Consider the following 24,654-nt stretch of genomic DNA (forward strand, 5'->3'; position numbering starts at 1 on the left):
GCTCGCTCGTCATCTTCACGACCAACGACTAAGCGCGAACGACTCCCAACGCCACACGAGTCTGCTGGAGCTCTTTGCAAAGTCTCACGAGCTCCGCCTTTGAGTGGGGATCCCCCTAAGCCCGAGCTAGCTCAAACTTTGCCATAGCCAGCTCATCCTGGACGAGTCTTATGCCATGAATAAAGTCAAGAAGTATCTTTTCACCCTGTATACACCAACCAAGCACCTGGGAAATTAAAGATATGAATTAACAAAACGCAACTTGCATGAAAGTTACAACAAGACAAGTAAATGAAACTTACCCTCTGAGCATCGGCTACGCCATTATGGAAGAACTCCACATCGCTGCCCGACACGACTTCCTTCCACACCTTCAATGGAGACTCCTGAAGGCCTTAAGAGCTCTCGCTTTCAAACTCTAAGGCGTACATCGTAACCATGGAATGAGCGCGCTTCGAGTCTGAAGGCGCATTCAAAGATGCTGAAGTCAATGCCTGCTTAAGGAAAGCACGAGGGTCAGGCTCGACCGAGTGACTGGCCTCGGAGCTGTCTCCACTGGCGCGTGCTGCAATCCAAGAACGAGTCACTGCAAGGGCACTCGAGTCTCGAGAAGACTTCACCAAGCGCGCCCGGGCCCTCTATCTAGATAAGGAACCTATAAAAGCAACAAAGTTAGAACACTGAGTGTGGATGCAAAATAACGTAACAATACGATGAAGGAAAAGACTACCTGATAGGCCAAGGGTCACAAGAGAAGACACAACGCGAGGGACTTCCTCCGCTCGCAAAAGACTCACGGGTCCCGTATGGAAAGACGGGAAGCACACCCATAGCTTCTTGTTAGTGGTCTCGGTGTCGATTATGAGCTTGGCATTTTGGCGATCCCAAGCCATATGGAACCCAGACTGATATGGAACCCGGACTGATCTGGTACCAAGAAGACCGTGATGACATTACAAAAATCGTCCACGATCATGGCACGCTTAGAACTGCTATGCCACTCCATGTGGCACATCGCAACCAAGCGATAGAATGACGGTCTCATCTAAGAAGAACGCATCCCCAACCGCATGAGGAGCTGTGGGACGATGGGCTTGAAAGGCAAGCGCAACCCGCACTAAAGACTCGCATCATGCACCACTGCGAAACCCCGCCTCGGGAGGAAAATCAGGTCCTCCAAGAATAGGCAAAGAAGCGCCACCGAGGACAAAACCATGGAAGTCTCCTGAAGGCTAGTGAACGTGTGGTGTGTAATCGAGCTCTTGACGTCAACTCCCACACAGTCAAAACCCTCCAGAGCAGCAAGGCCCTTATTTGAGAGCCATTCCGTCTTCTCCAAGCACTTGGTTGAAGCGCCAGCCTCGGCTTCCTAGACCTCGGTACGGGCATGCTTCGACACTATAAAGGAGCAGTTGCCCTTCAAACCAGCCGAGACGGCCGCCATGGTCTTCCCCGGGCGGGCCATGACCGAGCCTTTGTCACTTAGAGAAGTCTCAAAGTCATCACCAAGCCCCTCGGACTCCGTCTCAAAAATTTCATGGAACGAGATGTCGTCAAGAACGGATTCGAGTGGGATCCCGCCAGAGATCAGCGAAACGAGCTGCTCGCCGCCTCCCATAGCAGGTGTCCAAGTCAGACACCTGGCGCTGCATGCCATCCTCTCGCGTGTCGTGCCCCTCAGCATTGCGCAAGTCACGTGACGCGTGCCCCACCCGCACGTCCGCGCGATAAGATCAATAACCAGGCACAGCGCGCCACACCCGTTTGCAACAAATTGAGCCACAGCTCCACTCCACCCCGTGTGCGCGTCCACTGGCTCCGAGGGCAAGGTGACAGACGCAGTCACGTCCGCCGCATTCACATTGAGCCACAGCTCCACTCCACTTGGATCCTCCTCCACGTGCAGAGGAATAGTCCTCAACGCCGCGAAGAGATCATTCTCATAGTGTTCAGGATCTTGAAGCAAATGAGAGAAATCCATCTCGAGATCAACAGTTAAGAGGAAGAATTGATTTTCCATCATGCACACTGTTGAGAGAGACGGAAAAGTAAAAAAGAGCATGTGCGAATTATTAGGAGCGATAACTACGAGTTCCTATTCATAGGCACAAAGGAAGAAGAAAAAGGTAGGATTCCCAAAGTAGGAATCCTACTCTTACTCCAACAAGGAAGAAGAAACAAAGAAAAAAGAAAAGAGAGCCACACTTGTCTCCCTCTCCACGCGTGCGCGCTCGGCCTGCCAGCATGAAAAAAATTAAAAAATAAAAATAAAAATAGAAATAAAACCTTTGCGACCGCGAAGACCGAGGATTCCACTTTTCTTGGAACACCCGACGTAGAAGTCTTCATCGCCCGGGCCCCCCGAACAACGAACTTGGGGATTAATGTTGCTGGTCGTTTTGGGAAAATCCAAAATATTGAATTCGATGCGACTTGCGTCGAATTCCTGATCTGAAGGTCCAACGGACCGGACCATCAAAAAGCCATCAAGACCCAAAAGCCCATCCAAAACGAGCCCGAGTCGAGCACCGCAAGGCGAGCGCGCTGGCGCGTTGTGCCAGCGCGACGAGGAAAACTCCCCGCGCGCACCCCACAAAATCCTCCGCTCACGCTTTGCCTCCGCCCAGGGGCTCTTTTTCACCCTTTCTAAGCACTATAAATGCCCCTCATCAGAGAGACTCAGGCATACACAATTTTCACCTCTCTGTACTCGATTCTAGAGTTCTGAAACATTGTCGATGACCCTCCGCACACAGTTTCCTCTTCGAGCCACAAATCTCCTAATATTCACTAACCAATATTGGCCCCTCACCTCAACAACAGCAATCAGACTAATGTTGAGCGTCGCAACTCGCGTCAGAGGCGCTGCCTCTGTACCCCCTCTAAGCTTATTTTATCTTCTTCTTATTCTTATATCTCCGCGACGAACAAAAAACGTTCTTGAGCTAGAGGAGCGACACTCATGACTTTCGAGCTTCTCACACTTGATTCGGGTGCGACCACTTGGTCCGACCTTAGATCGAACCGTCCGAAACATTAAATAGTTATTCAATTTTCACCGACAACAGCAAGCCATTTAGGTCATGGAGGAAAAATACACACGTGATTTTAAGAATTTTCTCAAATGAAAATTTAAGTTGTTGTTCTATGCTTTATTCTAATTGATTCATTCTTTCTCACAAAATTTGAAGATAGGTCATGTGATTCAATAAGATAGAGTTAATCCTATAAAAGAGACTCGTAATTATGATCGAAAACACACTTGTATTCCAGCTTTGATTTTCAAAATAAACATTGTAATATTAAGTTAAATTATGTCCGTCCCCAACTAGTTTATTCAATAGATATGTTTAAACTCTAGAAAAAGGGAAAAATAATGTCCAAGTCTATATAATATGTGATTTTAAGAATTTTCTCAAATGAAAATTTATGTATTCCAGCTTTTATTTTCAAAATAAACACTGTAATATTGAGTTAAATTTTGTTGGTCTAATCATTCTTTGTTTCTCAAATACACCAGTTTATTTTATAAATAAGTTTGAACTCTAGAAAAAGAGAAAAATAATGTCCAAGTCTAACATGTGATTTTAAGAATTTTCTCAAATGAAAATTTATGTATTCCAGCTTTTATTTTCAAAATAAACTTTGTAATATTGAGTTAAATTATGTTGGTTTGATAATATATTTTCCTCGAATACACTAGTTTATTTGATAGATATGTTTGAACTCTAGAATAAGGGAAAAATAATGTCAAAGTCTATAACATGTGATTTTAAGAATTTTCTAAAATGAAAATTATATGTATTTCAGTTTTTATTTTCAATATAAACATTCTAATATTGAGTTAATTTATGTTAGTCTGGTCTTTCTTTTTTTCTCAAATACATTTAGTTTATTTGATAGATATGTTTAAACTCTAGAAAAAGGGAAAAATAATGTCCAAGCCTATAACATGAGATTTTAAGAATTTTCTCAAATGAAAATGTATGTATTTCAGCTTTTATTTTCAAAATAAACATTGTAATATTGAGTTAAATTCTGATCATTATTTCCTTTTTTTTTTCTTTCTGAAATACACTAATTTGTTTGAACTCTAGAAAAAAGGAAAAATAATGTCCAAGTCTAAAACAAAGTGTAAAGTTCTAGATTTTATCACTCTAACGCCCACCGTGGGGCTCGAACCCACGACCACAAGGTTAAGAGCCTTGCGCTCTACCAACTGAGCTAGACGGGCTGGATGCAGTAGCTGAATATATTATGTAATTAGAAGCAAGAATCATACGTAGGAAACATAACTTTTGTATGTCAGTCTGTGCATACATGTACATATATATATATATATAGTCAGAGTAGTGGCTATGTAAAGATTAATCAGAAAGAGCTTGTTCCAGGAGATCGTGGAAGATGATGTCCTCAAGCTGAAGCCCAACACACTCAGACTCAAACTGAAGGTTCATCCACCACCCACTCTTTGCCAGGTCACGTTCCAGCACAGAGTCAAGCGAGCGGTCAACGCCCTCCTCAGGCGTAACGCTCAAGTAGAAGCTTACGAGAGCCCAGACTTGCGAGAGAACGTGTTGGCCTTTGGGAATCGGAGCTTTGCACGAGAGATGGGACAACGGGGAAGGATAATATGTGTACGACCTCTCGTATATCTCCATCAACACCTCGTTGATGAGGTCGAACATGAGCGCGTGATAGCACGATTTCTCTCCTCCTCCTCCGTCGCCAAACCAATCGTACACCGTCGGATTCACCGGTTGATCATCGCTGTGCCATGTCCCGGGAAGCCCTTCTCCGCTCAGCCCTGATGCCTCCAGTATCTCCTTCACGTACTTGAACTCGGCTCTGTCCTTTGCGTTCACCGATATCTCACACATTTGTTGTTTTTCCATCACTTCCTGTTCTTGTTGCTCATAGCTAACTTCTCCAACAAGTATCGCAGGCTCACGAGAGTCGCACTGAATCTCATTATCAATCTCTTCCAAGTCTTCTTCGTCGAGGCTTGGAAAACCTCGACCCTTTTGCTCATCAAAACTGTTTCCTGCGTGAGTATCGCACTCTTTCTCACCCTGGATTGCCATTCCTGAAGAAAAAGCGTCGAAAGGCTCATCGTTTTGTTGATCGAGGTTGTAGGCTTTAAAGTCAGGCAATGAGTAAATCCTGGAGAATTGCTTTGGAGCGACTCGCTCGGAGCAAATCTGAGGCTTGACTTCTCGAGGAGTTGAACCAGTTTCGTACAACTGGCGATACCTGTCCAACGAGGACCCGTTGAATGACGCTGATTTTCTCATCCGCCGAGCCTTTGGTCTGTTCTTACTGAGCCAATGGTCCGAGGGTTCAGATTCTTTGACACCGATGTTTTGGCCTCGAGGAATCTTGTGGATGATGGCGTCCATGGCGACTCGGTGCATCTCTCTCTTGCCCTCTCTAATCACGTCTTTGATCCTGTGTCTGAGATCCTTGAAGCGCTTGATCACGACCCGATCTTCTACGAGCGGTTTGAGTCTGCTGGGCTTGTTGTTAGGACCTATTTTCTTGGAGGAAGCTCCCGGCAAAGGAAAAGTCTCGGACTTGACCAATCCCCTTCTCGCACTCAACGCTTGTTGGCTATGGAAATGGTGAGCCAAGGGCGACCCGGGATCCTGCAAAACTCTCACAAGCAAATCCTCGTTCGCGCTGATAATCCCGAGCGCGTCCAACAACTGCTTGTCTGTGTGAAGAGGCTTCCGAGCTAGCACGTAACTCTCTAGCTTTCCCTCTGTAGGAGAAACCAGTGGCTCATCGTGAAAACTGGCGCTGCTTGTCGTCCGCTCTTCTTGTGCAGTAGAAACTACGTTATCAAGATCAGAGTGCTGTAAGCGATGAGTCGAGGTGTCTTTTGGATTGGACGGTCTGTGTTGGCGCTGGTGACCCTTGATCTTGAACATCTCATCGGCCAGAAGCGCTCTCATTCGGGCTCCGATCGAACCGTTCTTCCGTGGAGCGGATTGCATTGTTTCTGCGCCGACCTAAACATGTAATACATGTATAAAATAAAAACCATATACTGCCTTTGTTTCATGTGTGGAAGATGTCGCGAAGAAGGATTACATACAATTAATTGTTCTGTGTCATTGCTTGTTTGCGACGCTGTTGCTGAGATTACAAGTCACAAACAATGAATCAGATATGATGATGATGATGATGATGATTATGATTATGATGATGAGAACTTACACAAAACACGGCGGCGTTTGTGGTGGTGGTGGTGGTGGTGGTGAGTGAGTTTTCTGAGGAAATGAAAATGAGGCCAACCCATCAAACCTCGCCCACATCCCCATTGACTCTTCTTCTTCATCATCATCTTCCTTTTCTTTTTACTTAATCACCCCAACCCAACACACAATATAAATCAATCCACCTATAAATTAAATTACCTCACCAAGACAACCCACATACTAATACGCACCAAATCTCTATTTTATTGCTTTCTTCTCCGGGCATGGACAGACTTTTTTTTCCAATGGTGCTGCCCTATACGGCTTCTTCTTTTTCAGGAATATAATTATTATATAATTCCATAAATACGCTAACGTGAACCCAAATTAGCTCTCCCTATGACGTTTGCATGTTTGTTTGTTTGTTTGTTTTTTTTTTTTGTTTTTTTTTTTTTAATGTGTTGTTCCGCTCAAAACTTAAACCAAACATGTGTCCTTGTAACGGTTATTCTCTCTCTTATTATTCATCTATAAAACATTTGACATAATATAATCAGTTTGAGGAACTTGTGCTATAAACAAAATAGGTTATTCTGTTATTTTTCACATTATTTGTTTATCAGTTTTTAAAATTAAACAATTCTTTATGAACGAAAAGTCTCAAGAAATACTTAAAAGTGCTAATATCACCCTTTTCATTTATATTATATGCTAAGTAGCCAAAAGAGCACAAATAGTATTAATTTTGTTAAGTAAATTGTCATCAAAGAATTACTCTCAACATTATTTTTAAGGATCAACCAAGAAACAAAAAATCAACCCAATAGTCTTTACATTCTTAGTACGCCATCTTAACAACTTCCACTTCGACGGTGATTCATTAACTGGACTATAGAAATTGATGAAATGAGGATTATGTGAAGAAATTCACAGCTACACGCCCAGTTTTCGACCCAAAGTAGATCATCACTTTCCATATTTGATGAAACTCAGCGCCGTCAGAAACTTCAGTGACCTGATGAGAAATTCATATGAATGCAAGTGGGATTGCATGGATATGGGCAATCGATTTGCTTCACTGTTTTCCGATTGAAATACCAATCCCCCACAGATTCCGCAATAGACTGTTCCGTCGAAGAGAAACATAAAGATGAGAAAACGCGTTTATGTACAGAAATGTTTATGAAGAGCCAGTTCCATCTAGTGCCCATAAAAAAAAATATTGGTTTTTCTTACCTGATTGTTGATTTTAGGGGAATTCGGGGAATGCCATGTTTCTGTCATCCACGTTTGGCAATGCGTAAAACATGAAATTATGAATAACCCACTGTCCTTTTTCTTCTTGAAATCACTCAGCGCCGTCAATAGAGAATCTCTATAATCTGTCATAGACCAGTCGTGTATCACCATTTCCAGTATTGTCAAACATGAAACAAGCTAGAATCTCGCTGAAAACATATTATGCATAAATATTGAATCGCTGTTGATAACGGGCAATAAGGTAAGCTGGTAAGACATTGTACCTGGTACTGATTAAGCATGTAGCAGTAGACAAAAACACAGACAAATGGCAGAGTACTTTAATGAGAATCAATGGAAAATTACAAGCAGTGAACATGGCCTTTCGAGAGGACCAGTGCTCTCTCTAGTACCTTGATTTCACTACTTTCTGACTCATTTTCATGACCTCTCGTCTCTCCTTTTATCACCCAAACCACTTTGTACTCGGATTACCCTAAGGTATGCTAGCAAACAGAATGGTCCCACAACCACAATACGACTAATACTTTGTTAATCAACCCACAGTAATAAAAAAAATTAGGACCACAAACAAATAAAACATCAGAACAAATAACAATTCCCTAGAACTAAGTCAACTAGCCTGTTTAACATACTGAACCACTTGTACTATTATTTTCGGGCCATAACGTCACCATATTGAATTGTGGTAGGAATTGATGATGAATTACCTTGAAGTGCTTGAATCTGACTAGTGTTGCAATCGTGAATATTTAATCTGCATTTCTGCCAGTAGCCTTGAGGATCTGATGCATCCGGTACCAAGATATGTTGTATCTAAATGTCATCCAATTTAATATAAGAAGAAATCCACGTGAACTTGAATGAATCAATATCGAAATAATATATTCTGGGAATTGACTTACCTGCCAAAAATCATAAGCTGGGTTGACAAGAAAAACTGGGGTATTTATGTTCTTAATTATATGTTGAGGAAAGAGACACTGTCCATTTGCATTTAAGAGAGAGAAAAAAAAAAACGAGAGTCAGTCAATAGAACAATACAAGAACTTCATCAAAAGTATTACACATTAAAAAATAAGCATTAAAGAATAGAGAGTCTTCCTCTGATGGTTCCATATCGGCAACACATTTCTTCTGCAAAGTTTTAGCTACCCCCTGAAACACAATTTCGAAGACGATAAGATGCAACCTCACAAAATAATTATTACCTTTTATTTTGTTTCATCTTATTTATCTGATGGCCATCTGTATCAGGTATTTACACCAGAATCGACATGTATTGCTTGCAACTTGCAGGTTAATCAAGCGTAAAAACCTATGAGTAAAGCCTAGTAAAATGTGTTAATAACAAAAACTAATGCATAAAAGAATAGAGCTTAACCTGAAGAACGGCTACATCATGATAGAAAGATCTCATTGTACGATTTCCGAGAACATCTTTCCTGAAATGTATGAAAAGGTACAACTCATTTTTCCCCATTTTGTAATAAGATTTACAACAATGAGGATCTGAGATAGGATTTCATTCATTTCTTGAATCAGCACAGTTTAAATGATATCAGGCTAGCTCTCTTTCATAGCAATGTATGAGCAAATATGAATCAATTCAAGAGTACTGAATGACATAACCCAAAAGTAACTAAAAGAGTTAATTGTTAAGAATTGCATAAACATACTCATCAAGGAAAAAACCTGCATCGGCAAGACACTTCACCGTAACATCTCTTGGCAGGAAATCGCGGAAGTCATCACAATGTATAAGAGTTGCCAATCCCCCGGCAGAACATCCTGAAAGAAGAGCCTATGGCAACATCACAAACAAACAAACTAAAAAAGAAACCCCATTGGTTATTAATCCCGAGCTCTGGCATAATGTTCCACATTACGAAAGGAACAACTTTGTATATACTTGTTCTGCCCATAGTAACTAGATACCTGTTCTGCTTTGGACAAGCCAATTGACAGGAATTCCCTCATAAGTGCTTCCCAAATGAAGTGGCCTCTAAAGAAGAGCTTAGTCTTAGACTACACCATGGATGAACAAACGAAATCATTATTGATACCGATAAAGTTTCTTATTATTTTGGTTGGACCACAATAACAAGTGAAAAAACTTACATTCAACTCCGTCTCGGGGTGGCCGGAGAGCGACGCACCGTCACAGTACCGAACCTTAATCTTGTTCCAGTTATAAAAATCTAGGAATGTTTGTTATATACAGAGAGATCCACTTGATGTAAGTAAGAATAAGATACGTATAACAAGGAAAGTATGAGTAGGTAGCTACCAGGGTTTTGAGAGCGGTTAGAGCTTAGAATCCCAGAAAAGCGAACAGAGCGTTCCATGAAATCAGAGGAACCCAAGGCAGTGCTCTTACGGAACGAACAAGAGCCTGGAGTACTGCACCACCCTCCACCCTACACAAAGCCTCGAATTAAACCTAAATCCACCGAGAAAACGAGCGCTTTGAGATCAAAGAAGGCATGCATTTGAACCTCAATGTGAAGAAGCCAATTACGCGAGCCAGTCCCGAATCCTTTCTGTAAATGGTACCCCGGAACACTTCCATCCAAACAGACTGCAATGGAACAGTCAACGGAATCAATTATTGCGTTAGGAATAAGAAGAAGATTGTGATGATGAGGAGTTGATCCAGTACGTGCGCGACCATCGTTGGTATCGCGCAACAAGGTCAAGTCAACGAAATCAGCGGCGGAGGTTGACTCATGGATGTTGGGGGCGAGAGTGAAGAAGCCGAAGACAAGTGCGATAGCTGTAATGGATATCACGAACGTCCAATCCTTGGTGGACAACCTTCTAAAGATCCGTAGCACATTTCGAACCCGAACATTGGTCGCCATGGATGTACCTCTGGAGTTCCCACTAGTCTCGCTCCATTTGGAAGTCTAGTCAATCAGGAAAGGGACAAGACAAAATAATATTGAGAATTAATGACATGAATGCCCCCAAAATACTAGGATTAGGAAGCAGAAGCGTCGCTTCCAATATAGCTACATTCCAATTATTTATTGGAAGTGCTACTTCCGTTAGTCAAATTGATATATTTTATAGCCTAACAGAAAATTTCCGTTAAGCTTAATATAAATATGAATTTTCGTTAACTTTCATTAAGTAATTAAAAAATAAAAAATCAAATTTAAATGGTAAATAAAAGGGACTAAATTGTTAAAATTTTAAAAGAAATTACTAATATGTAAAATGAATTTCATCTTCATTAATAACTTAAAAAAAGTAAAAACATTACAATAAATTTATGAGTAAAACATTACAATAAGACTACATTTCATTAATAGTCATGTTTTTTGAAAGTTTATATCAAAATTATCAAGTATTCTTTTTTAAATAATAACTATATACTTGTAGACAATATTGTAGAGTAATGATGTTAAATTGAAATGTGAGTTGTGAGATGAGCTGTGAAAAATGAATTAAAATGAGGTCTATTTATAGCGAATCTGTGAAAATGGGTTGAAAGTGTAAATAAAAGAATTATTAGCCAACATCCAAAATTTTGTAGCGGTCTAATGGAAGCAAATGCCCTGCCACTACCACCTTCTGTCACTGCCACTTTCGCAAGTATGTCAGAAATTTTTTTTTCCGTTTCCAAGGTATACGGAAATTATTCCTTCCGTTAGGCATGTAATAGTGTACGGAAGGCATTCCTTCCTATATGTGCCATACCGGTTGCCACCATAAACCACTCGTGGCAAAGTGTCCTTCGTAATATAAAATATCGATATTTTCTCTCTAATATTATATTTTGTGTCATTATAGTACTTTCGTCCATGAGACCCTAGGTCGCATACTATGTCGTTCTCGCGCGCATCTCTCACCGTTGGAGCTGGTTCGCGGAGTCCTTGACCGAGTTTACCATTTTCGCGCGCCTCAGATCTAGATCTAAGAACGTGTACGCCGTTCTCGCGCTACTCAGATGCAGATCTGAGAATCGCACCGCCAAAATTTGTTGTCAATGGTGCCCACAAGAAGAGTTGTAATCTTTATTTTGTACATTTGATGTAATAAAGTCTCATGAAGACTCTTGCTTGTAATTGTCTATTCATTCATTAATAAAGTTGAAACGTTCATTCATTCTTTCTTTGTTTGAAGCTTTATGATAAAACCTTAGTCTTTTAGTCCATAAACAAACTTAACAACTTACGAAGAGACAAATGTAGATTTGCATGAACAAACTCTTCGTAGTTTGCTTAAAATGATATATTCGCAATCTTAGGGTCAAAGGACTATTGACCTCAGTACGATTGTTAGAAGAATCTATGATGTCTGGTTATGAGGCATTGAGAGTTGGAGACTCTATAGTTCTTCTAGGTATCTTCCGAAGGTACTGAATTGACCAGTGCACTTCTAGAGACAAGATAAGAACAAACCATTTAACCTCTTATGTCTCGAAGTCACTATGTATGAATTGCATCATGCTTACCTTAATCCTGAAATGAGACATGCCATTTCACACCTTAGTATTCTCATTTGAGAAAGTCAGAGTTCGGACTCACTATGTGATTCCGAACGGGGCCTATTGGTGAAGTACTAAGTTGTGAGTATGTCAAGAGTAACTTTGCGAAGTTCTCATAGATATGGAATTCATGTACAAGATTGCTGAAATGCAATGTATGTCACCTCATGCTTTGTTCCTTAGAGTGTGAATAAATGAACTGGCCAGTGTCCAAATTGAGTCCTGACTTTTTTGGATGAAACAATGTGACTTGTTAGCTCCTCGTCAATACGTTGTTTCTAACTTATTCACAAGCGACAAAGGAGTTGAGGAAATAACAGCTAGAAGGGTAAAATGGTAATTTAGTAAATCCCGACTAGCTGATGACATTCATGAAGGGTAGCATAGATAATATTCAGTGGATCCGCTCATTATAATTAGGTCGAATTCTTGAGTAGAAAACAAATTCATTTGAACCGAGAGATTTTCAGTGTCAGCTCTTTAGTGGAGTCAGTTGGCATTAAGCTGAACTTGGAAAAGGTTTGTGAACTTTTGAGTCCAAGTGTTTAGCTCAAGCTTTGTTCATTTGGGTCCATGAGGTCACTGTCACGAATCACTTCGATAGGAATAGTTAAACTGGAAGCTAAGTCAAAACGAGAACGAAAATAGTCAAAAGGGTATTTTTGTCTTTTGAGACAAAGGATGAAATGAATGTCAATAAATTTTTTGACAAGTTCATTTGATGACCTAATGTCACTCGGCCATGACTTGATCATTGGGCCTTGTGAATTAATTTCATTTCATAAGAATTTTATTGAAAATTCTTAATGGGCCTTTTTCATGTTGTCATGAACAAGTGGAAAAGCTTCTAGAAGGCTTTTCTAGTATCATTATAGGCGCCCAAATACCCAAGAGACAAGAGAGAATATTTTTTGCATAAATGTATGAAGATACTTGCAAAAAAAAAAAGAGCAAACAAATTTCCTCTAAGAGGAAAGGATATGGGCGGCAAGGACAAGCAAATAAGAGGAAACAAATTAGGAAACAAATCCCTTAAGGGAATGAATGTGTTGGGCGCATATGGAGAGAATGGGCAATAAGAGATTGCACATGAATGCTTGGAAAAAGAGGAAACTCCTATTTTCTAAGGCTAACCCCTCTCCTATAAATAGGGCCCTCATTCTCATTGTTTTCTCATTCCACATAAGTTAGAGATTGAGAGCTTCTCTCTCTAGAACTTGTGGTTGCCGCCCCTCTTCTCTCTCTCTCTAGTTTATTTTCGATTTTTTCTTGTCTTGGCACCTAGGTCCTCACTCGACCTAGTGTTTAGCTCTGTGACTTCAAGACTTGTTCTTAAGTCGTAGTGTTTAAAAGTGCCCACTCACTAATTCCTTTATTTCGAGTGATTTAGTGATAGAAACTTTCGTGGTTGCTCGAGGTGCCGAGGAAGGGAAGAGAGACGTGCTGCGAGGGGAGACGAGCGTTGCAAACTTTCCAAAAGCTTCTTCAAAGTTCAAGCTTCAAGAAAGGTTAGTAAACTCTTAGCTCATATTGATTTTTAATTACATGTACTTGTTTCTTTGTCTAGGTTAGTAAAAACTGTTTTTACTTGAAAAGAAATTTTTTAAAATTCCGCCGCTTCCCGAAGCGTTTAATCTTTTTCTTAAACCCTAGATCAATTCCAACAAATGGTATCAGAGCTATGGTCAAAGAGATGCATGTACATGTTTTTAAAATTATGAGCTTGAAAATCGTTTTCGAAAGTTTACTAATTTTGTGACAAGTTAGAATTGTAATCTTAGATTTTTTTTTAATTTAATGCTCTTGTCTTTAAATTAAAAAGCATGTTGATTTTCTATGAGTTTGGGATGTTTTTAAAACACATTAGAACCAGTTCTAAAAGTTTTTAATTTTTTATATTGAAAAACGTGTTTTAAAGGTTTGAGAAATTTCGAGTAAAATTTTGTGACTAGTTTTGATATCTTGCTAGTTTCTTATTTTTACTTGAATCGTTTTATGCTTGTTGTTATTTATTTTATTCTATGTTATTACCCTGCTAATAAAACACAAATAAAAGCTTTAAACAACATCTTAAAACGTTCCGTTACACTTGATTCTTTTTCGCACCTAAAAAGGACCAAGCTTTAATTTATTTCTTTTTCTTCGAGCTGGAGTAAACCCGCATTAAAAGTGGCATAACTCTCTGCTCAGAAATCGAAATTTAATGATTCTTAAATCAAATTAAAGCTCTGTCTGTCCTCTGTCCAATACCACCGGTTTCGGCTCAAAAGGACATCGGAGCCGCCAGATATGGCGATTTTACTCCGAGGTGCGGGGCTGTCTGAAACTCCAGTTTTTTAGAAATCCGGATTTTCAAACCCCACTACCATGAGTTATAGAACTCTAATGAGAAAATTTTCTTGAGCAAAAATGTTTTTCATATGATTATAAACATGATGTGTAAGATTAAAATGTTTTGATTTTTGAAAGTTTAATTGAAATTGAATTTTTACAAAACTAGTTTGAATTTTGAAAAACCGTTTTCACTTTCAAACTTGAAAATATTTTGTCATCCAAATCAAATAAATTTTCAAAATGTTTTCAAAACTATATCTATATCACATATGTTCAAAATCTATATGCTCTTGAAAATTTGAGTGGGAGGTCTCCTTGTAGACAAACCGAAAAATAAAAAGATGTGTAATCTCAAACTTTCAAGTGTTCGAGTGAGTTGAAGTTCACACTTCCCTCACGCACTTTCCCGAAATAGAAAATAGGAAAAGATCGAGTATGTACCTTGTGCCTTTATGCACTAATACTGCTCTGAACATGTCGATCTAGGATTCTCTTCTAGTTGTCCGCTCTGTCGCTCTCTAACTAGGAAATCTGTTTCCGAACTTATAAGAGTCGATGAACCAACTCCAAAAACTAAGTGGGAGGGTTATACTTGTTGTTTGTAACCCACGATCCCCAACACTAATGAAAAGTGCAAGTGTCGCCGGACTAAGAGTCACCCTCGTGGCCCTCTCTTAAATGAGAGTACTCAAGGGCGCTTTGCTCTGATCATTGCTCAATGAGCTACGTCCGAGAGTGAGACGATGATGATAAGGCCTCCCCTCGGCGGATTGTTTTTCAAAGTCAATCTTTTGGACTAAGTGCTTGGTTACACACTTAGACTCAATCCCTAGTAATCCTCCCTCGAGGCCCTGCGAAAGGATGTGAGTGATCAAACCAATTTAAAAGGTGGCTAGTCAAAATTGGTGTATTGACATCTTGGCTAAGCATTAATGATGTGTCATTTACTTATAAATGGAGATTTTTTTGCGGCCTTCCCTCGAAGGAGTAAATTATCGTTTAGTTTATAACACCTTTGGATTTTATCAAAGTCTTAAATAAAACTTAAATCCTAAACCTAAGACTAATCATAAACTTGTTTCAACTTATATAGGCAATATGTTTCTCAACCTTCTCTCGTTCATTCTTTCCTCGAACAAACTCGAAAACAAAAACTGCGTAGATTCGAAACATAACCTCGACATAATCCTTAACAAGCACAAATGGGTACTCACCACCCCGTGTCCTCCTCTGACGAATGATGATTCAACTCAAGAGGACAATGACGCCTTAGCGGCCTGGCTTCGATTGATGAGATTGTGAGGTGCTATATCTTAGCATCTATGAACAATATGTTGAAAAAGCAACATCGTGACATCGAGACTGCCGCCGACATGCTCTACAATCTCCTTGATATGTTTGGAGGGCAAAGGCGTCAAGCAAGGCAAAAAACAGTCCGACAGTTTATGAACTATCGCATAAAGGCTAGGACTCCTGTTAGAGACTTGATGATATTGATCATTAGTCATCTGCGTAAAATGGAAATCCTAGGATCTGAGATTGATAGGAAGAATATCATAGATATGATCTTGGAAACTCTCCCCGCATCTCTGGATACCTCCAAGATGAATTACTCCATAAACAAGCTAGAGTACACTGTTACCAAGCTTATGAAGGAACTTCACACTGTTGTAGGTCTCACTACGAAAAAGAGGAATCAAGGAGAAGCACATGCTACTGAGCAAAAAGCCTCTGCCTCTGGAACTAAGAAGAGACCTCACAAGGCCGATAAAAAGAACTGTCCTGCCTATCTCAAAGCAAAGGAACATAGTATTGTACTAGTTACCGAAGCATGCTTAGTAGCTGATAATGTATCAACGTGGATTCTTGACTCCACTGCTACTAACCATATTTGTTGTTCCTTGAATGGTTTCAAGAAAACCAAAAGCTTAGAAGAAGGCGAGTTCTGTTTCAAATGGGGCGATAGGAGCCTGGTGTCTGTGAAGGCTGTGGGATCCGTGACGCTGCCTTTTGAAGACCGCACTTTAAACTTGAATAATGTTTATTTTGTTCCTACCTTTGGGAAGAACTTAATATCCGTTGCTCGTCTTCTTGAGCAAGATTATTGTTTAAAGTTCATTAAGAATGGAATTCGTATTTCGTTTCCTGATAATTCTTTTGTCACTGATGCATGTATGAAGAATGCTCTTTTTTACATTTATCCCACTCAACCTTCCATCTTAGACACCGAAATAGATAATGATCTAATTAGGGAGCCAAAGAGGATCAAACTTTCTGAATCCTCCGATCTAACAAAATTAACATACCTATGGCACTTAAGACTTGGTCATATCAGTCTAGATAGGATTAAGAGACTTGTGAGGGACGGTCCACTCCAAGCCTCTGCAATAGGTTCACTACCTACTTGTGAATCCTGCATAGAAGGAAAAATGACTAAGCGACCTTTTTCCGATAAGGGTCGAAGAGCCACTGAGTTGCTGGAAGTAGTACATTATGATGTATGTGGTCCGCTCAGCCAACAGGCACGTGGAGGATACGAATACTTCGTTACCTTCACTGATGATTACTCGCGATATGGTTTTGTCTATTTGCTCAAACACAAATCCGAGACCTTTAACGTATTTAAGGTCCTTAGGACTTTAGTGGAAAAGCAAACTGGCAAAGTGATCAAAACCCTTCGATCCGATCGAGGTGGTGAGTATATGTCTGGAGAGTTCGATGACTTTCTTAAAGAAGAAGGTATCGCTTCTCAGCTTACCACACCTGGCACACCTCAACAAAACGGAGTGTCAGAGAGAAGGAACCAAACGCTTATGGAGATGGTTAGATCAATGATGAGTTACTCATCATTCCCTCTTTCCTTTTGGGGATATGCCCTCGAAACAGCCGCTTATATTCTGAACCAAGTTCCGTCCAAAACGGTTTCTGGTACTCCTTATGAACGATGGACTGGCCGTAAAGTGAATCTTGGCCGCATCAAAATTTGGGGTTGCCCCGCACACGTGCTAATGCAAAAGACTAGCAAGTTGGCTAGTAGGTCAGAATTATGTCTGTTCGTTGGATATCCAAAGGAAACCAAGGGTTTTACTTTCTATAGTCCCGAGGACGATAAGACTTTCGTTAGCACGAATGCTCGTTTCCTTGAGGAGGACTTTATGAAAGATGCAAAACCTAGAAGCAAAATTGTGCTTGAAGAAAAGTTGGGTGAGGAAGCTTCTACCTTATCTGTAAGAACTGTTCTTACCCCAACTGAAACACAACCTAACTCATCAGAATCTCGTCAAGTAGTACTTCGACGTAGTGGGAGGGCTACTCAAAAGCCTGACAGGTACATGTCTTATGGAGACTCTCTCGTAGCCATCTCTGACATGGATGATCCTGTTTCCTATAGCCAAGCGATGGCTTGTTCTGAATCAAACCTCTAGCTTGACGCCATGAAAGTTGAAATGCACTCGATGTATGTCAACAAAGTCTGGAAACTTGTAGACCTTCCTGAAGGGATTAAACTCGTAGGGTGTAAGTGGATATACAAGAAGAAAATGGGTCTTGATGGGAACGTCGAGACGTTCAAAGCACGACTTGTGGCGAAGGGTTATACCCAACAAGAAGGGATTGACTATGAAGAAACCTTCTCGCCAGTCGCGATGCTTAAATCCATCCACATACTCCTATCCATAGATGCAGCTATCGACTATGAGATCTGGCAAATGGATGTCAAGACAGCCTTTCTGAATGGAAATCTTGACGAGCGCATTTACATGGCTCAACCAGACGGTTTCGTGGATAAAGGTCAAGAGACCAAGGTTTGTGAGTTGCTTAAATCCATTTATGGACTAAAGCAAGCATCTAGGTCATGGAATATTAGATTCGATGAAACTGTAAAAGGCTTCGGTTTTGAACAGTCAATAGATGAGCCTTGTGTTTACAAGTTAATACACGAAGGCAAAGTTGTGTTTCTAGTACTATATGTCGATGATATACTACTCATTGGTAATGACGTGGGTAAGTTATCTGAGGTTAAGGTCTGGCTGGCAAAGCAATTCGATATGAAGGATCTAGGAGAAGCCGCGTACATTCTGGGAATCCAAATCTTTCGAGATAGGAAAAACCGGACCCTGTCGCTCTCTCAAGCATCTTATATTGATAAGGTGATGGATCGCTTCTCGATGCAAGACTCCAAGAAGGGTCAAACACCCTTTAGGCATGGAGTTTCACTCTCTAAGGACCAGTCTCCCAAGACTGCACAAGAGATTGACGACATGAGGAAAATTCCCTACGCCTCTGCCATAGGAAGTCGCATGTATGCTATGCTTTGCTCTAGACCTGACATCTGTTTCGTCGTTGGCGTAGTAAGCCGTTTCCAATCCAACCCTGGACCCGAGCACTGGATTGTTGTTAAGCATGTTCTTAATTATCTTCGAAGAACTAGGAACTTGATGCTTACATACTCAGGTACTGACCTGACTATGACGGGATATACCGACTCCGATTTTCAAGCGGATAAGGATTCCAGGAAATCCACTTCGGGATCTGTGTTCATCCTTAATGGTGGAGCTGTTGTGTGGAGAAGTATTAAGCAATCTTGCATTGCTGACTCCACAATGGAAGCAGAATATGTAGCTGCTTGTGAAGCATCCAAAGAGGCCGTATGGCTTAGAAAATTCCTTAAGTATTTGGAAATTGTTCCAAACGTCGACGAGCCCATGAGCCTTTATTGTGATAATAGTGGGGTTGTCGCTAACTCAAAGGAACATCGAAGCCATAAGCGCTCTAAACATATTGAGAGGAAATACCATTTGATTCGAGAAATCGCGCAACGCGGAGACGTGGAGGTGAAGTAGATCTCTGGCAGATCCATTCACCAAGGCCCTAGCGAACAAGGTCTTCGACCAAAATCGAGAGGGATTAGGCATGAACTACTACACACATCTTCTTTGAGTCAAGTGGGAGTTTGTTGTCAATGGTGCCCACAAGAAGAGTTGTAGTGTGTATTTGTGTACATATGATGTCATATAATCTTACGAAGACACTTGCTTGTAACTGCTTATTTATTAATAAAAGTTGAAATGTTCATTCAATCTTCCTTGTCTGAAGCTTTATGATAAAACATTAGTCTTTAGTCCATAAACAAACTAAACAACTTACGAAGAGACAAATGTAGATTTGCATGAACAAACTCTTCGTAGTTTGCTTAAAACGATATATTCGCAATCTAAGGGTCAAAAGGACTATTGACCTCAGTATGATTGTTAGCAGAATCTATGATGTCTGGTTATGAGGCATTGAGAGTTGGAGACTCTATAGTTCTTCTAGGTATCTTCCGAAGGTACTGAATTGACCAGTGCACTTCTAGAGACAAGATAAGAACAAACCATTTAACCTCTTATGTCTCGAAGTCACTACGTATGAATTGCATCGTGCTTACCTTAATCCTGAAATGAGACATACCATTTCACACCTTACGTATTCTCATTTGAGAAAGTCAGAGTTCGGATTCACTATGTGATTCCGAACAAGGCCTATTGGTGAAATACTAAGTTGTGAGAATGTCATGAGTAACTTTGTGAAGTTCTCATAGATTCATGTACAAGATTGCTGAAATGCAATGTATATCACCTCATGCTTTGTTCCTTGGAGTGTGAATAAATGAACTGGCCAGTGTCCAAATTGAGTCCTGACTCTTTTGGATGAAGCAATGTTACTTGTTAGCTCCTCGTCAATACATTGTTTCTAACTTATTCACAAGCGACAAAGGAGTTGAGGAAATAACAGCTAGAAGGGTAAAATGGTAATTTTTTAAATCCCGACTAGCTGATGATATTCATGAAGGGTAAACACTGATAATATTCTGTGGATCCACTCATTACAATTAGGTTGAATTCTTGAGTAGAAAATAAATTCATTTGAACCGAGAGATTTTCAGTGTCAACTCTTTAGTGGAGTCAGTTGACATTAAGCTAAACTTGGAAAAGGTTTGTGAACTTTTGAGTCCAAGTATTTTAGCTCAAGCTTTGTTCATTTGGATCCATGAGGTCACTGTCACGAATCACATCGATTAGGAATAGTTAAACTGGAAGCTAAGTCAAAACAAGAACGAAAATTGTCAAAAGGGTATTTTTGTCTTTTGAGACATAGGATGAAATGAATGTCAATAAATTTTTTGACAAGGTCATTTAATGACATGTTTCACTCGGCCAATATTAGTCTTATTGGGCCTTGTGGATTAATTTCATTTCATAAGAATTTTATTGAAAATTCTTAATGGGCTTTTTTCATGTTGTCATGAACAAATAGAAAAACTTCTAGAAGCCTTTTCTAGATGAAATAGGCGCCCAACATACCCAAGAGAAAGAGAGAATATTTTGTGAATAACTGTATGAAGATACTTGCCAAAAGAAAAAGAGGAAACAAATTTCCCCTAAGAGGAAACAAGGTGGGCGCCCAAATGAGTCAAGGGAGAAGCAAACAAAAGAGGAAACAAATCCAAGGACTTACTTGATATGTCTTGGCCGTGCACCTCATGAAGAAAAAAGGGAAATTGGCTCATGAATATGTGATATTCTATAGAAGAGGAAACTACATTATTGAAGGTGAGACCTCTCCTATAAATAGGAGCCTCATTCCACACATTTCATTCATCCAAAGTTTTAGAGATTGAGAGCTTCTCTCTCTAGACTTGGCCGCCCCTCTCCTCTCTCTCTCTAGTCAATTTCGTTTTATTGTTTTGGCACCTAGGTCCTCATTTGACCTAGAGTTTAGCTCTGCGACTTCAAGACTCGTTCTTAAGTCGTAGTGTTTAAAAGTGCCCACTCACTGATTCCTTTTATTTCGAGTGATTTAGTGATAGAAACTTTCGTGGTTGCTCGAGTTGCCGAGGAAAGAAAGAGAGGCGTGCTGCGAGGGAGACGAACGTTTTCAACCTTCCGAAGGCTCATCAACGTTCAAGCTTCTAAAGAGGTTAGTAAATTTATTATGCTCATATTAGTTTTATTTACATGTGCTTGCTCTTTGTCTAGGTTAGTAAAAACTGTTTTACTTGAAAAAGAAAATTTTTAAAATTCCGCCGCTTAACGAAGCGTTAAACTTTTTCTTAAACCATTGATCAATTCCAACAACTTTTGTCCTGGATCTTCGTCTCGATATCCGCGCTTCGGGCTCCCTTGTCTTAGATCTTGGTCTTGAGATTCAGTCTGCGACGACAGATCGTCCACAGCTACATCCGATACAAAAAGAGAAGAACTTTTATATTTTCGCACCAGCTCGACACATCAAGAAATAATTGAAGCGATCAAGAAAACATACAAGAAATTTCTATACCAAGAAAAGTCTGGTCAAACCGCGCTTGCTTGAATTCCTCCCACTCAACAGACCCAGTTTGTAGTGTCCTAACGAGCTCCTCGAACCGTTCTTCAGAGGCGACGATCTTCAAAGAAACTTCACAACAAACCACGAAGCCACATCAGAAGAAAATTACATCTTAGGCGACGAACAAAACCAAAACAAAAAAACTACATAACCTGATCCCCTAGACCACCCGTAGCGGACCAGAGTGACATAACCACCCACAGTGAGCTCAGAAACGTAGACATAAAAATATCTCTCCGCCCACCTATCACCAGCTCGTAAGAATCCCATGAATGATGGTCATCGCGGGCTTCCACGAGAAGTAGAAAGTTCAAGGGTGACAGGAATTTCTCTTAGTCGTGATGAGGCGGACAAGGTCGTTCCTGAAAATCCTAACCCCCAATTCTTCGGCCAGGCAAAGCAACCCACACACGATCCTCAAAGAGGACGGGGTAAGCTGAGGTAGTGTCACCTCCACCTGATCCATATATGCTAAAAGAAGCCTAGAGATTAGAAACCTAAGCCCGCACTTCACTAAGAAAATCTCATGGACACACAAAAAACCATCTTTTACAGTCTCAGCCGTATCGCCAAGACCGGGTAACAAAAGCTCTACTTTGGCCGGAATATGAAATCTCCACCTAATGCAGTCTAGATCGGCCCTACTAAGTAAAGAAGGAGGACACTCATTAAGAAAATTCTCGAGAGGATGCTCGGATCGTCGGGACTTAAAATTTTTTTGCTAGACTAAAAGTAGACGCCATCGGTGTAGCTCCAAACTAAGGTTTTCGAAAAGAAAGCTTGCTTTTTTGTCTACATAACCAGGGAACTTAAAACCCTAGCAGAGAGAAGAACAAGAAAGCGAAAGAAAAAGCTTTGAACTTTGGAACATACCTTTCTTCGGTGTGAGGAGAGTCGAATTAATAAGAAAGAAACCGATGGAGATGTCCCTTCAATATATAGACATGGAAACCCAACAGACTCGAATTTAATGTGCCGTCATATCATGTCAAATCATATGTTACCAAATCAAATATTTTGTATATATATAGAAGAAATCCCTTGATGTTCTCGAGATCAAATAATTGCGGTTTAAATATTGTATAATATATTCACTTGTTTCAAAGGTAGCGACACACGTTGCATAACTGGTAGTCCAACATTAACTAGAAATGTAATATGTTCGATTTATGGCCGGCCCATATATGTTTTTATCTTTAATTTAATCAATTATTATATATTGAATAAACTGGGGGACTGACTATTGATGTTGGACTTCATCCTCAATCTAACAAAAGAGAGATTCGGCCTAGTACAATATGATTGGGCCTAAATCCATGTATTTGTTGTTAGCACGTTCAGGTATTACGCCAGCCCGTCAGAAGATTCAAATGCCAGCTTGAGATAACTACTCCCCGAAGACCCGAAGATACAAAGCTCATCAGCCTGGTCGATCTTTAACCGCTTTTCATACGAATAGGTCTCTTATGACGGGTGTCCCAAGACACAGTAGTGAGCAATAACTGACACACGACGTGTCCCTAACAGCATCAGCTTACTTTATATTATGCTTTTCATCCTTATTTATTTCTCAATTTGTCAAGAGTTTCAATTTCGTCTTGTCACGGAGAATTGAGGCCCATCTACAAATCTAAATCGACCCATTTCCAATCATAAGTTTGTCATAACTGCTTTGGTGTATTTCTCACATCAACAATAAGTATTTAGGCATCTTCAAGTAGCCATTAAAGAATGAGTCAAAGAACTCATTAATACGACCTAGAAGTCGGTGACCACGTCAGGATTTAGATTAAGTCTCACTGTAAACATCATAGCGACCCTAGTTAGTGTGCTGTAACGGTACTTAAATGACATATCAACAACCAAAGTCTGTCCAGGCTGTACACTTACCAAAAGTGTAGAATGCTCCCCCAAAGTGATCAAACTTCCTTTGCATTCCGCAGATGTGATTTTAGATCCAGCTATGGAGGAATCACTGGCCATGTTTTAACTCACAGCCCAAACTTAGACGCCCATCATGATTCAGTTTTAATACGGAGGTTGTGGATGATAGTTACTATTGATTCTAATGAGAAAATAACCTACTAATCAATAGTGCTAATAAACTAAACTTCCTATTATATCCAATAATCATTCATGTTTATTTTATTATCTTCAGTGCGCAACATTCCTAATAATTCTCTACTATTCTAATTATCGAATAGTATATATTATTGCGAGAAACAAACAATATATGAATTATATTATTTTATGAGAATATCATGGAGATATTCCATATTATTCAATTACCTTAATAGTATATTCAATATGAGAAGTAAATAAATATTAGATATGATATGAATATTTTATTTGTTAAAGTATTTTGAAGCTATTTAATTTATTATATTCATAGAATAAATATCGCACATTAATTAGAATAAGATTAAATAAAACCGGGAGAGTCCATATTCTATTTGAGTAAGCTAGAAGGCTATAAATAGGGGTATTGGGTAAGAGGAAAAACGTTTAATATATGGTTTCCACGCTTGGAAAAACCGCCTCTCCCTCTCCCTTGGTGTGGTCGAATTTTGTCCCTCGCGGCTTGAGAAAATTCGTCCATATTTCTTTCCAAAGAAAAAAATAATTATTCTGACACCTCGTTGAAATAATTAGTGATAAAGAGTTGGAACATGCCGTGGTTCTATCTTATTCGGAGAAACGGCTTGGAAGACTTGGTGTTGATCCAACACGAAGAACGCGAAGAACCTGAATGGCACGAAGAACGCGAGGAACGCGAAGAACATGAAGATTGTCCATCGGCGTGGAAAATCAAATAGTGGGAAATCAAGTAAGTAATTTATTATCTCGTTATGTCTTATGTTTGTTTTGTTAGCCGCACATTCATCTAGATTAATTAGTTTTTATCATGAGCTAAAACGACTACAAGAGCTAAACCAAAAAGTGGTTATTTGAATTAAAATTGCTTTTGAATTCATCTTTCCGCATTAACACTTAAAATGG

At 39.9% G+C, this 24,654-nt stretch overlaps 2 protein-coding genes and 1 non-coding gene across 4 annotated transcripts; all 3 read right to left on the minus strand.

The window, feature by feature from the left end:
• Positions 1 to 4,089: 4,089 nt before the first annotated feature.
• DAU1 (TRM32-like protein (DUF3741)) lies at positions 4,090 to 6,747 on the minus strand. The gene is made up of 3 exons (XM_089603112.1): positions 6,220 to 6,747; positions 6,098 to 6,138; positions 4,090 to 6,011 (listed from the first exon to the last, which is right to left on the minus strand). The coding sequence occupies exons 1-3, from the start codon at positions 6,344 to 6,346 to the stop codon at positions 4,368 to 4,370; spliced, it is 1,812 nt and encodes a 603-aa protein (XP_089459238.1). The 5' UTR covers positions 6,347 to 6,747; the 3' UTR covers positions 4,090 to 4,367.
• Positions 4,162 to 4,234, minus strand: TRNAK-CUU (transfer RNA lysine (anticodon CUU)). The gene has a single exon. It is a non-coding gene; the product is annotated as a tRNA-Lys (tRNA).
• Positions 6,748 to 6,874: 127 nt separating the features above from the next.
• On the minus strand, positions 6,875 to 10,406 carry LOC149404316 (pectin acetylesterase 5-like). 2 transcript variants are annotated; one of them, XM_089603131.1, is made up of 12 exons: positions 10,132 to 10,406; positions 9,959 to 10,041; positions 9,751 to 9,880; positions 9,582 to 9,661; positions 9,399 to 9,488; positions 9,140 to 9,264; positions 8,845 to 8,905; positions 8,565 to 8,618; positions 8,366 to 8,443; positions 8,171 to 8,276; positions 7,437 to 7,582; positions 6,875 to 7,324 (listed from the first exon to the last, which is right to left on the minus strand). In XM_089603131.1, the coding sequence occupies exons 1-12, from the start codon at positions 10,322 to 10,324 to the stop codon at positions 7,208 to 7,210; spliced, it is 1,263 nt and encodes a 420-aa protein (XP_089459257.1). In that variant the 5' UTR covers positions 10,325 to 10,406; the 3' UTR covers positions 6,875 to 7,207. The 2 variants fall into 2 exon arrangements, with proteins under 2 accessions (XP_089459257.1, XP_089459249.1); XM_089603123.1 differs by having other exon boundaries at positions 10,123 to 10,405.
• Positions 10,407 to 24,654: the final 14,248 nt, after the last annotated feature.

This window comes from Urtica dioica, chromosome 2 (genome assembly GCF_054948205.1).
Source record: "Urtica dioica subsp. dioica isolate 48M chromosome 2, U.dioica_male_clone48M_v1_H2, whole genome shotgun sequence".
Lineage (NCBI taxonomy): Eukaryota > Viridiplantae > Streptophyta > Magnoliopsida > Rosales > Urticaceae > Urtica > Urtica dioica.

Bases quoted from the DNA above. Each gene is read 5' to 3' on its own strand.
- LOC149404316 (XM_089603123.1), bottom strand. From the start codon at position 10,324: ATGGCGACCAATGTTCGGGTTCGAAATGTGCTACGGATCTTTAGAAGG. The intron at 8,277-8,365 runs GTAAGTCAATTC...GATGACATTTAG, and splicing joins CAGCTTATGATTTTTGGCAG to ATACAACATATCTTGGTACC. The intron at 7,583-8,170 runs GTAATTCATCAT...GGTCTATGACAG, and splicing joins TCAGATTCAAGCACTTCAAG to ATTATAGAGATTCTCTATTG.
- DAU1 (XM_089603112.1), bottom strand. From the start codon at position 6,346: ATGATGATGAAGAAGAAGAGTCAATGGGGATGTGGGCGAGGTTTGATG. The intron at 6,139-6,219 runs GTAAGTTCTCAT...TTGTAATCTCAG, and splicing joins CAAACGCCGCCGTGTTTTGT to CAACAGCGTCGCAAACAAGC. The intron at 6,012-6,097 runs GTATGTAATCCT...TTACATGTTTAG, and splicing joins ATGACACAGAACAATTAATT to GTCGGCGCAGAAACAATGCA.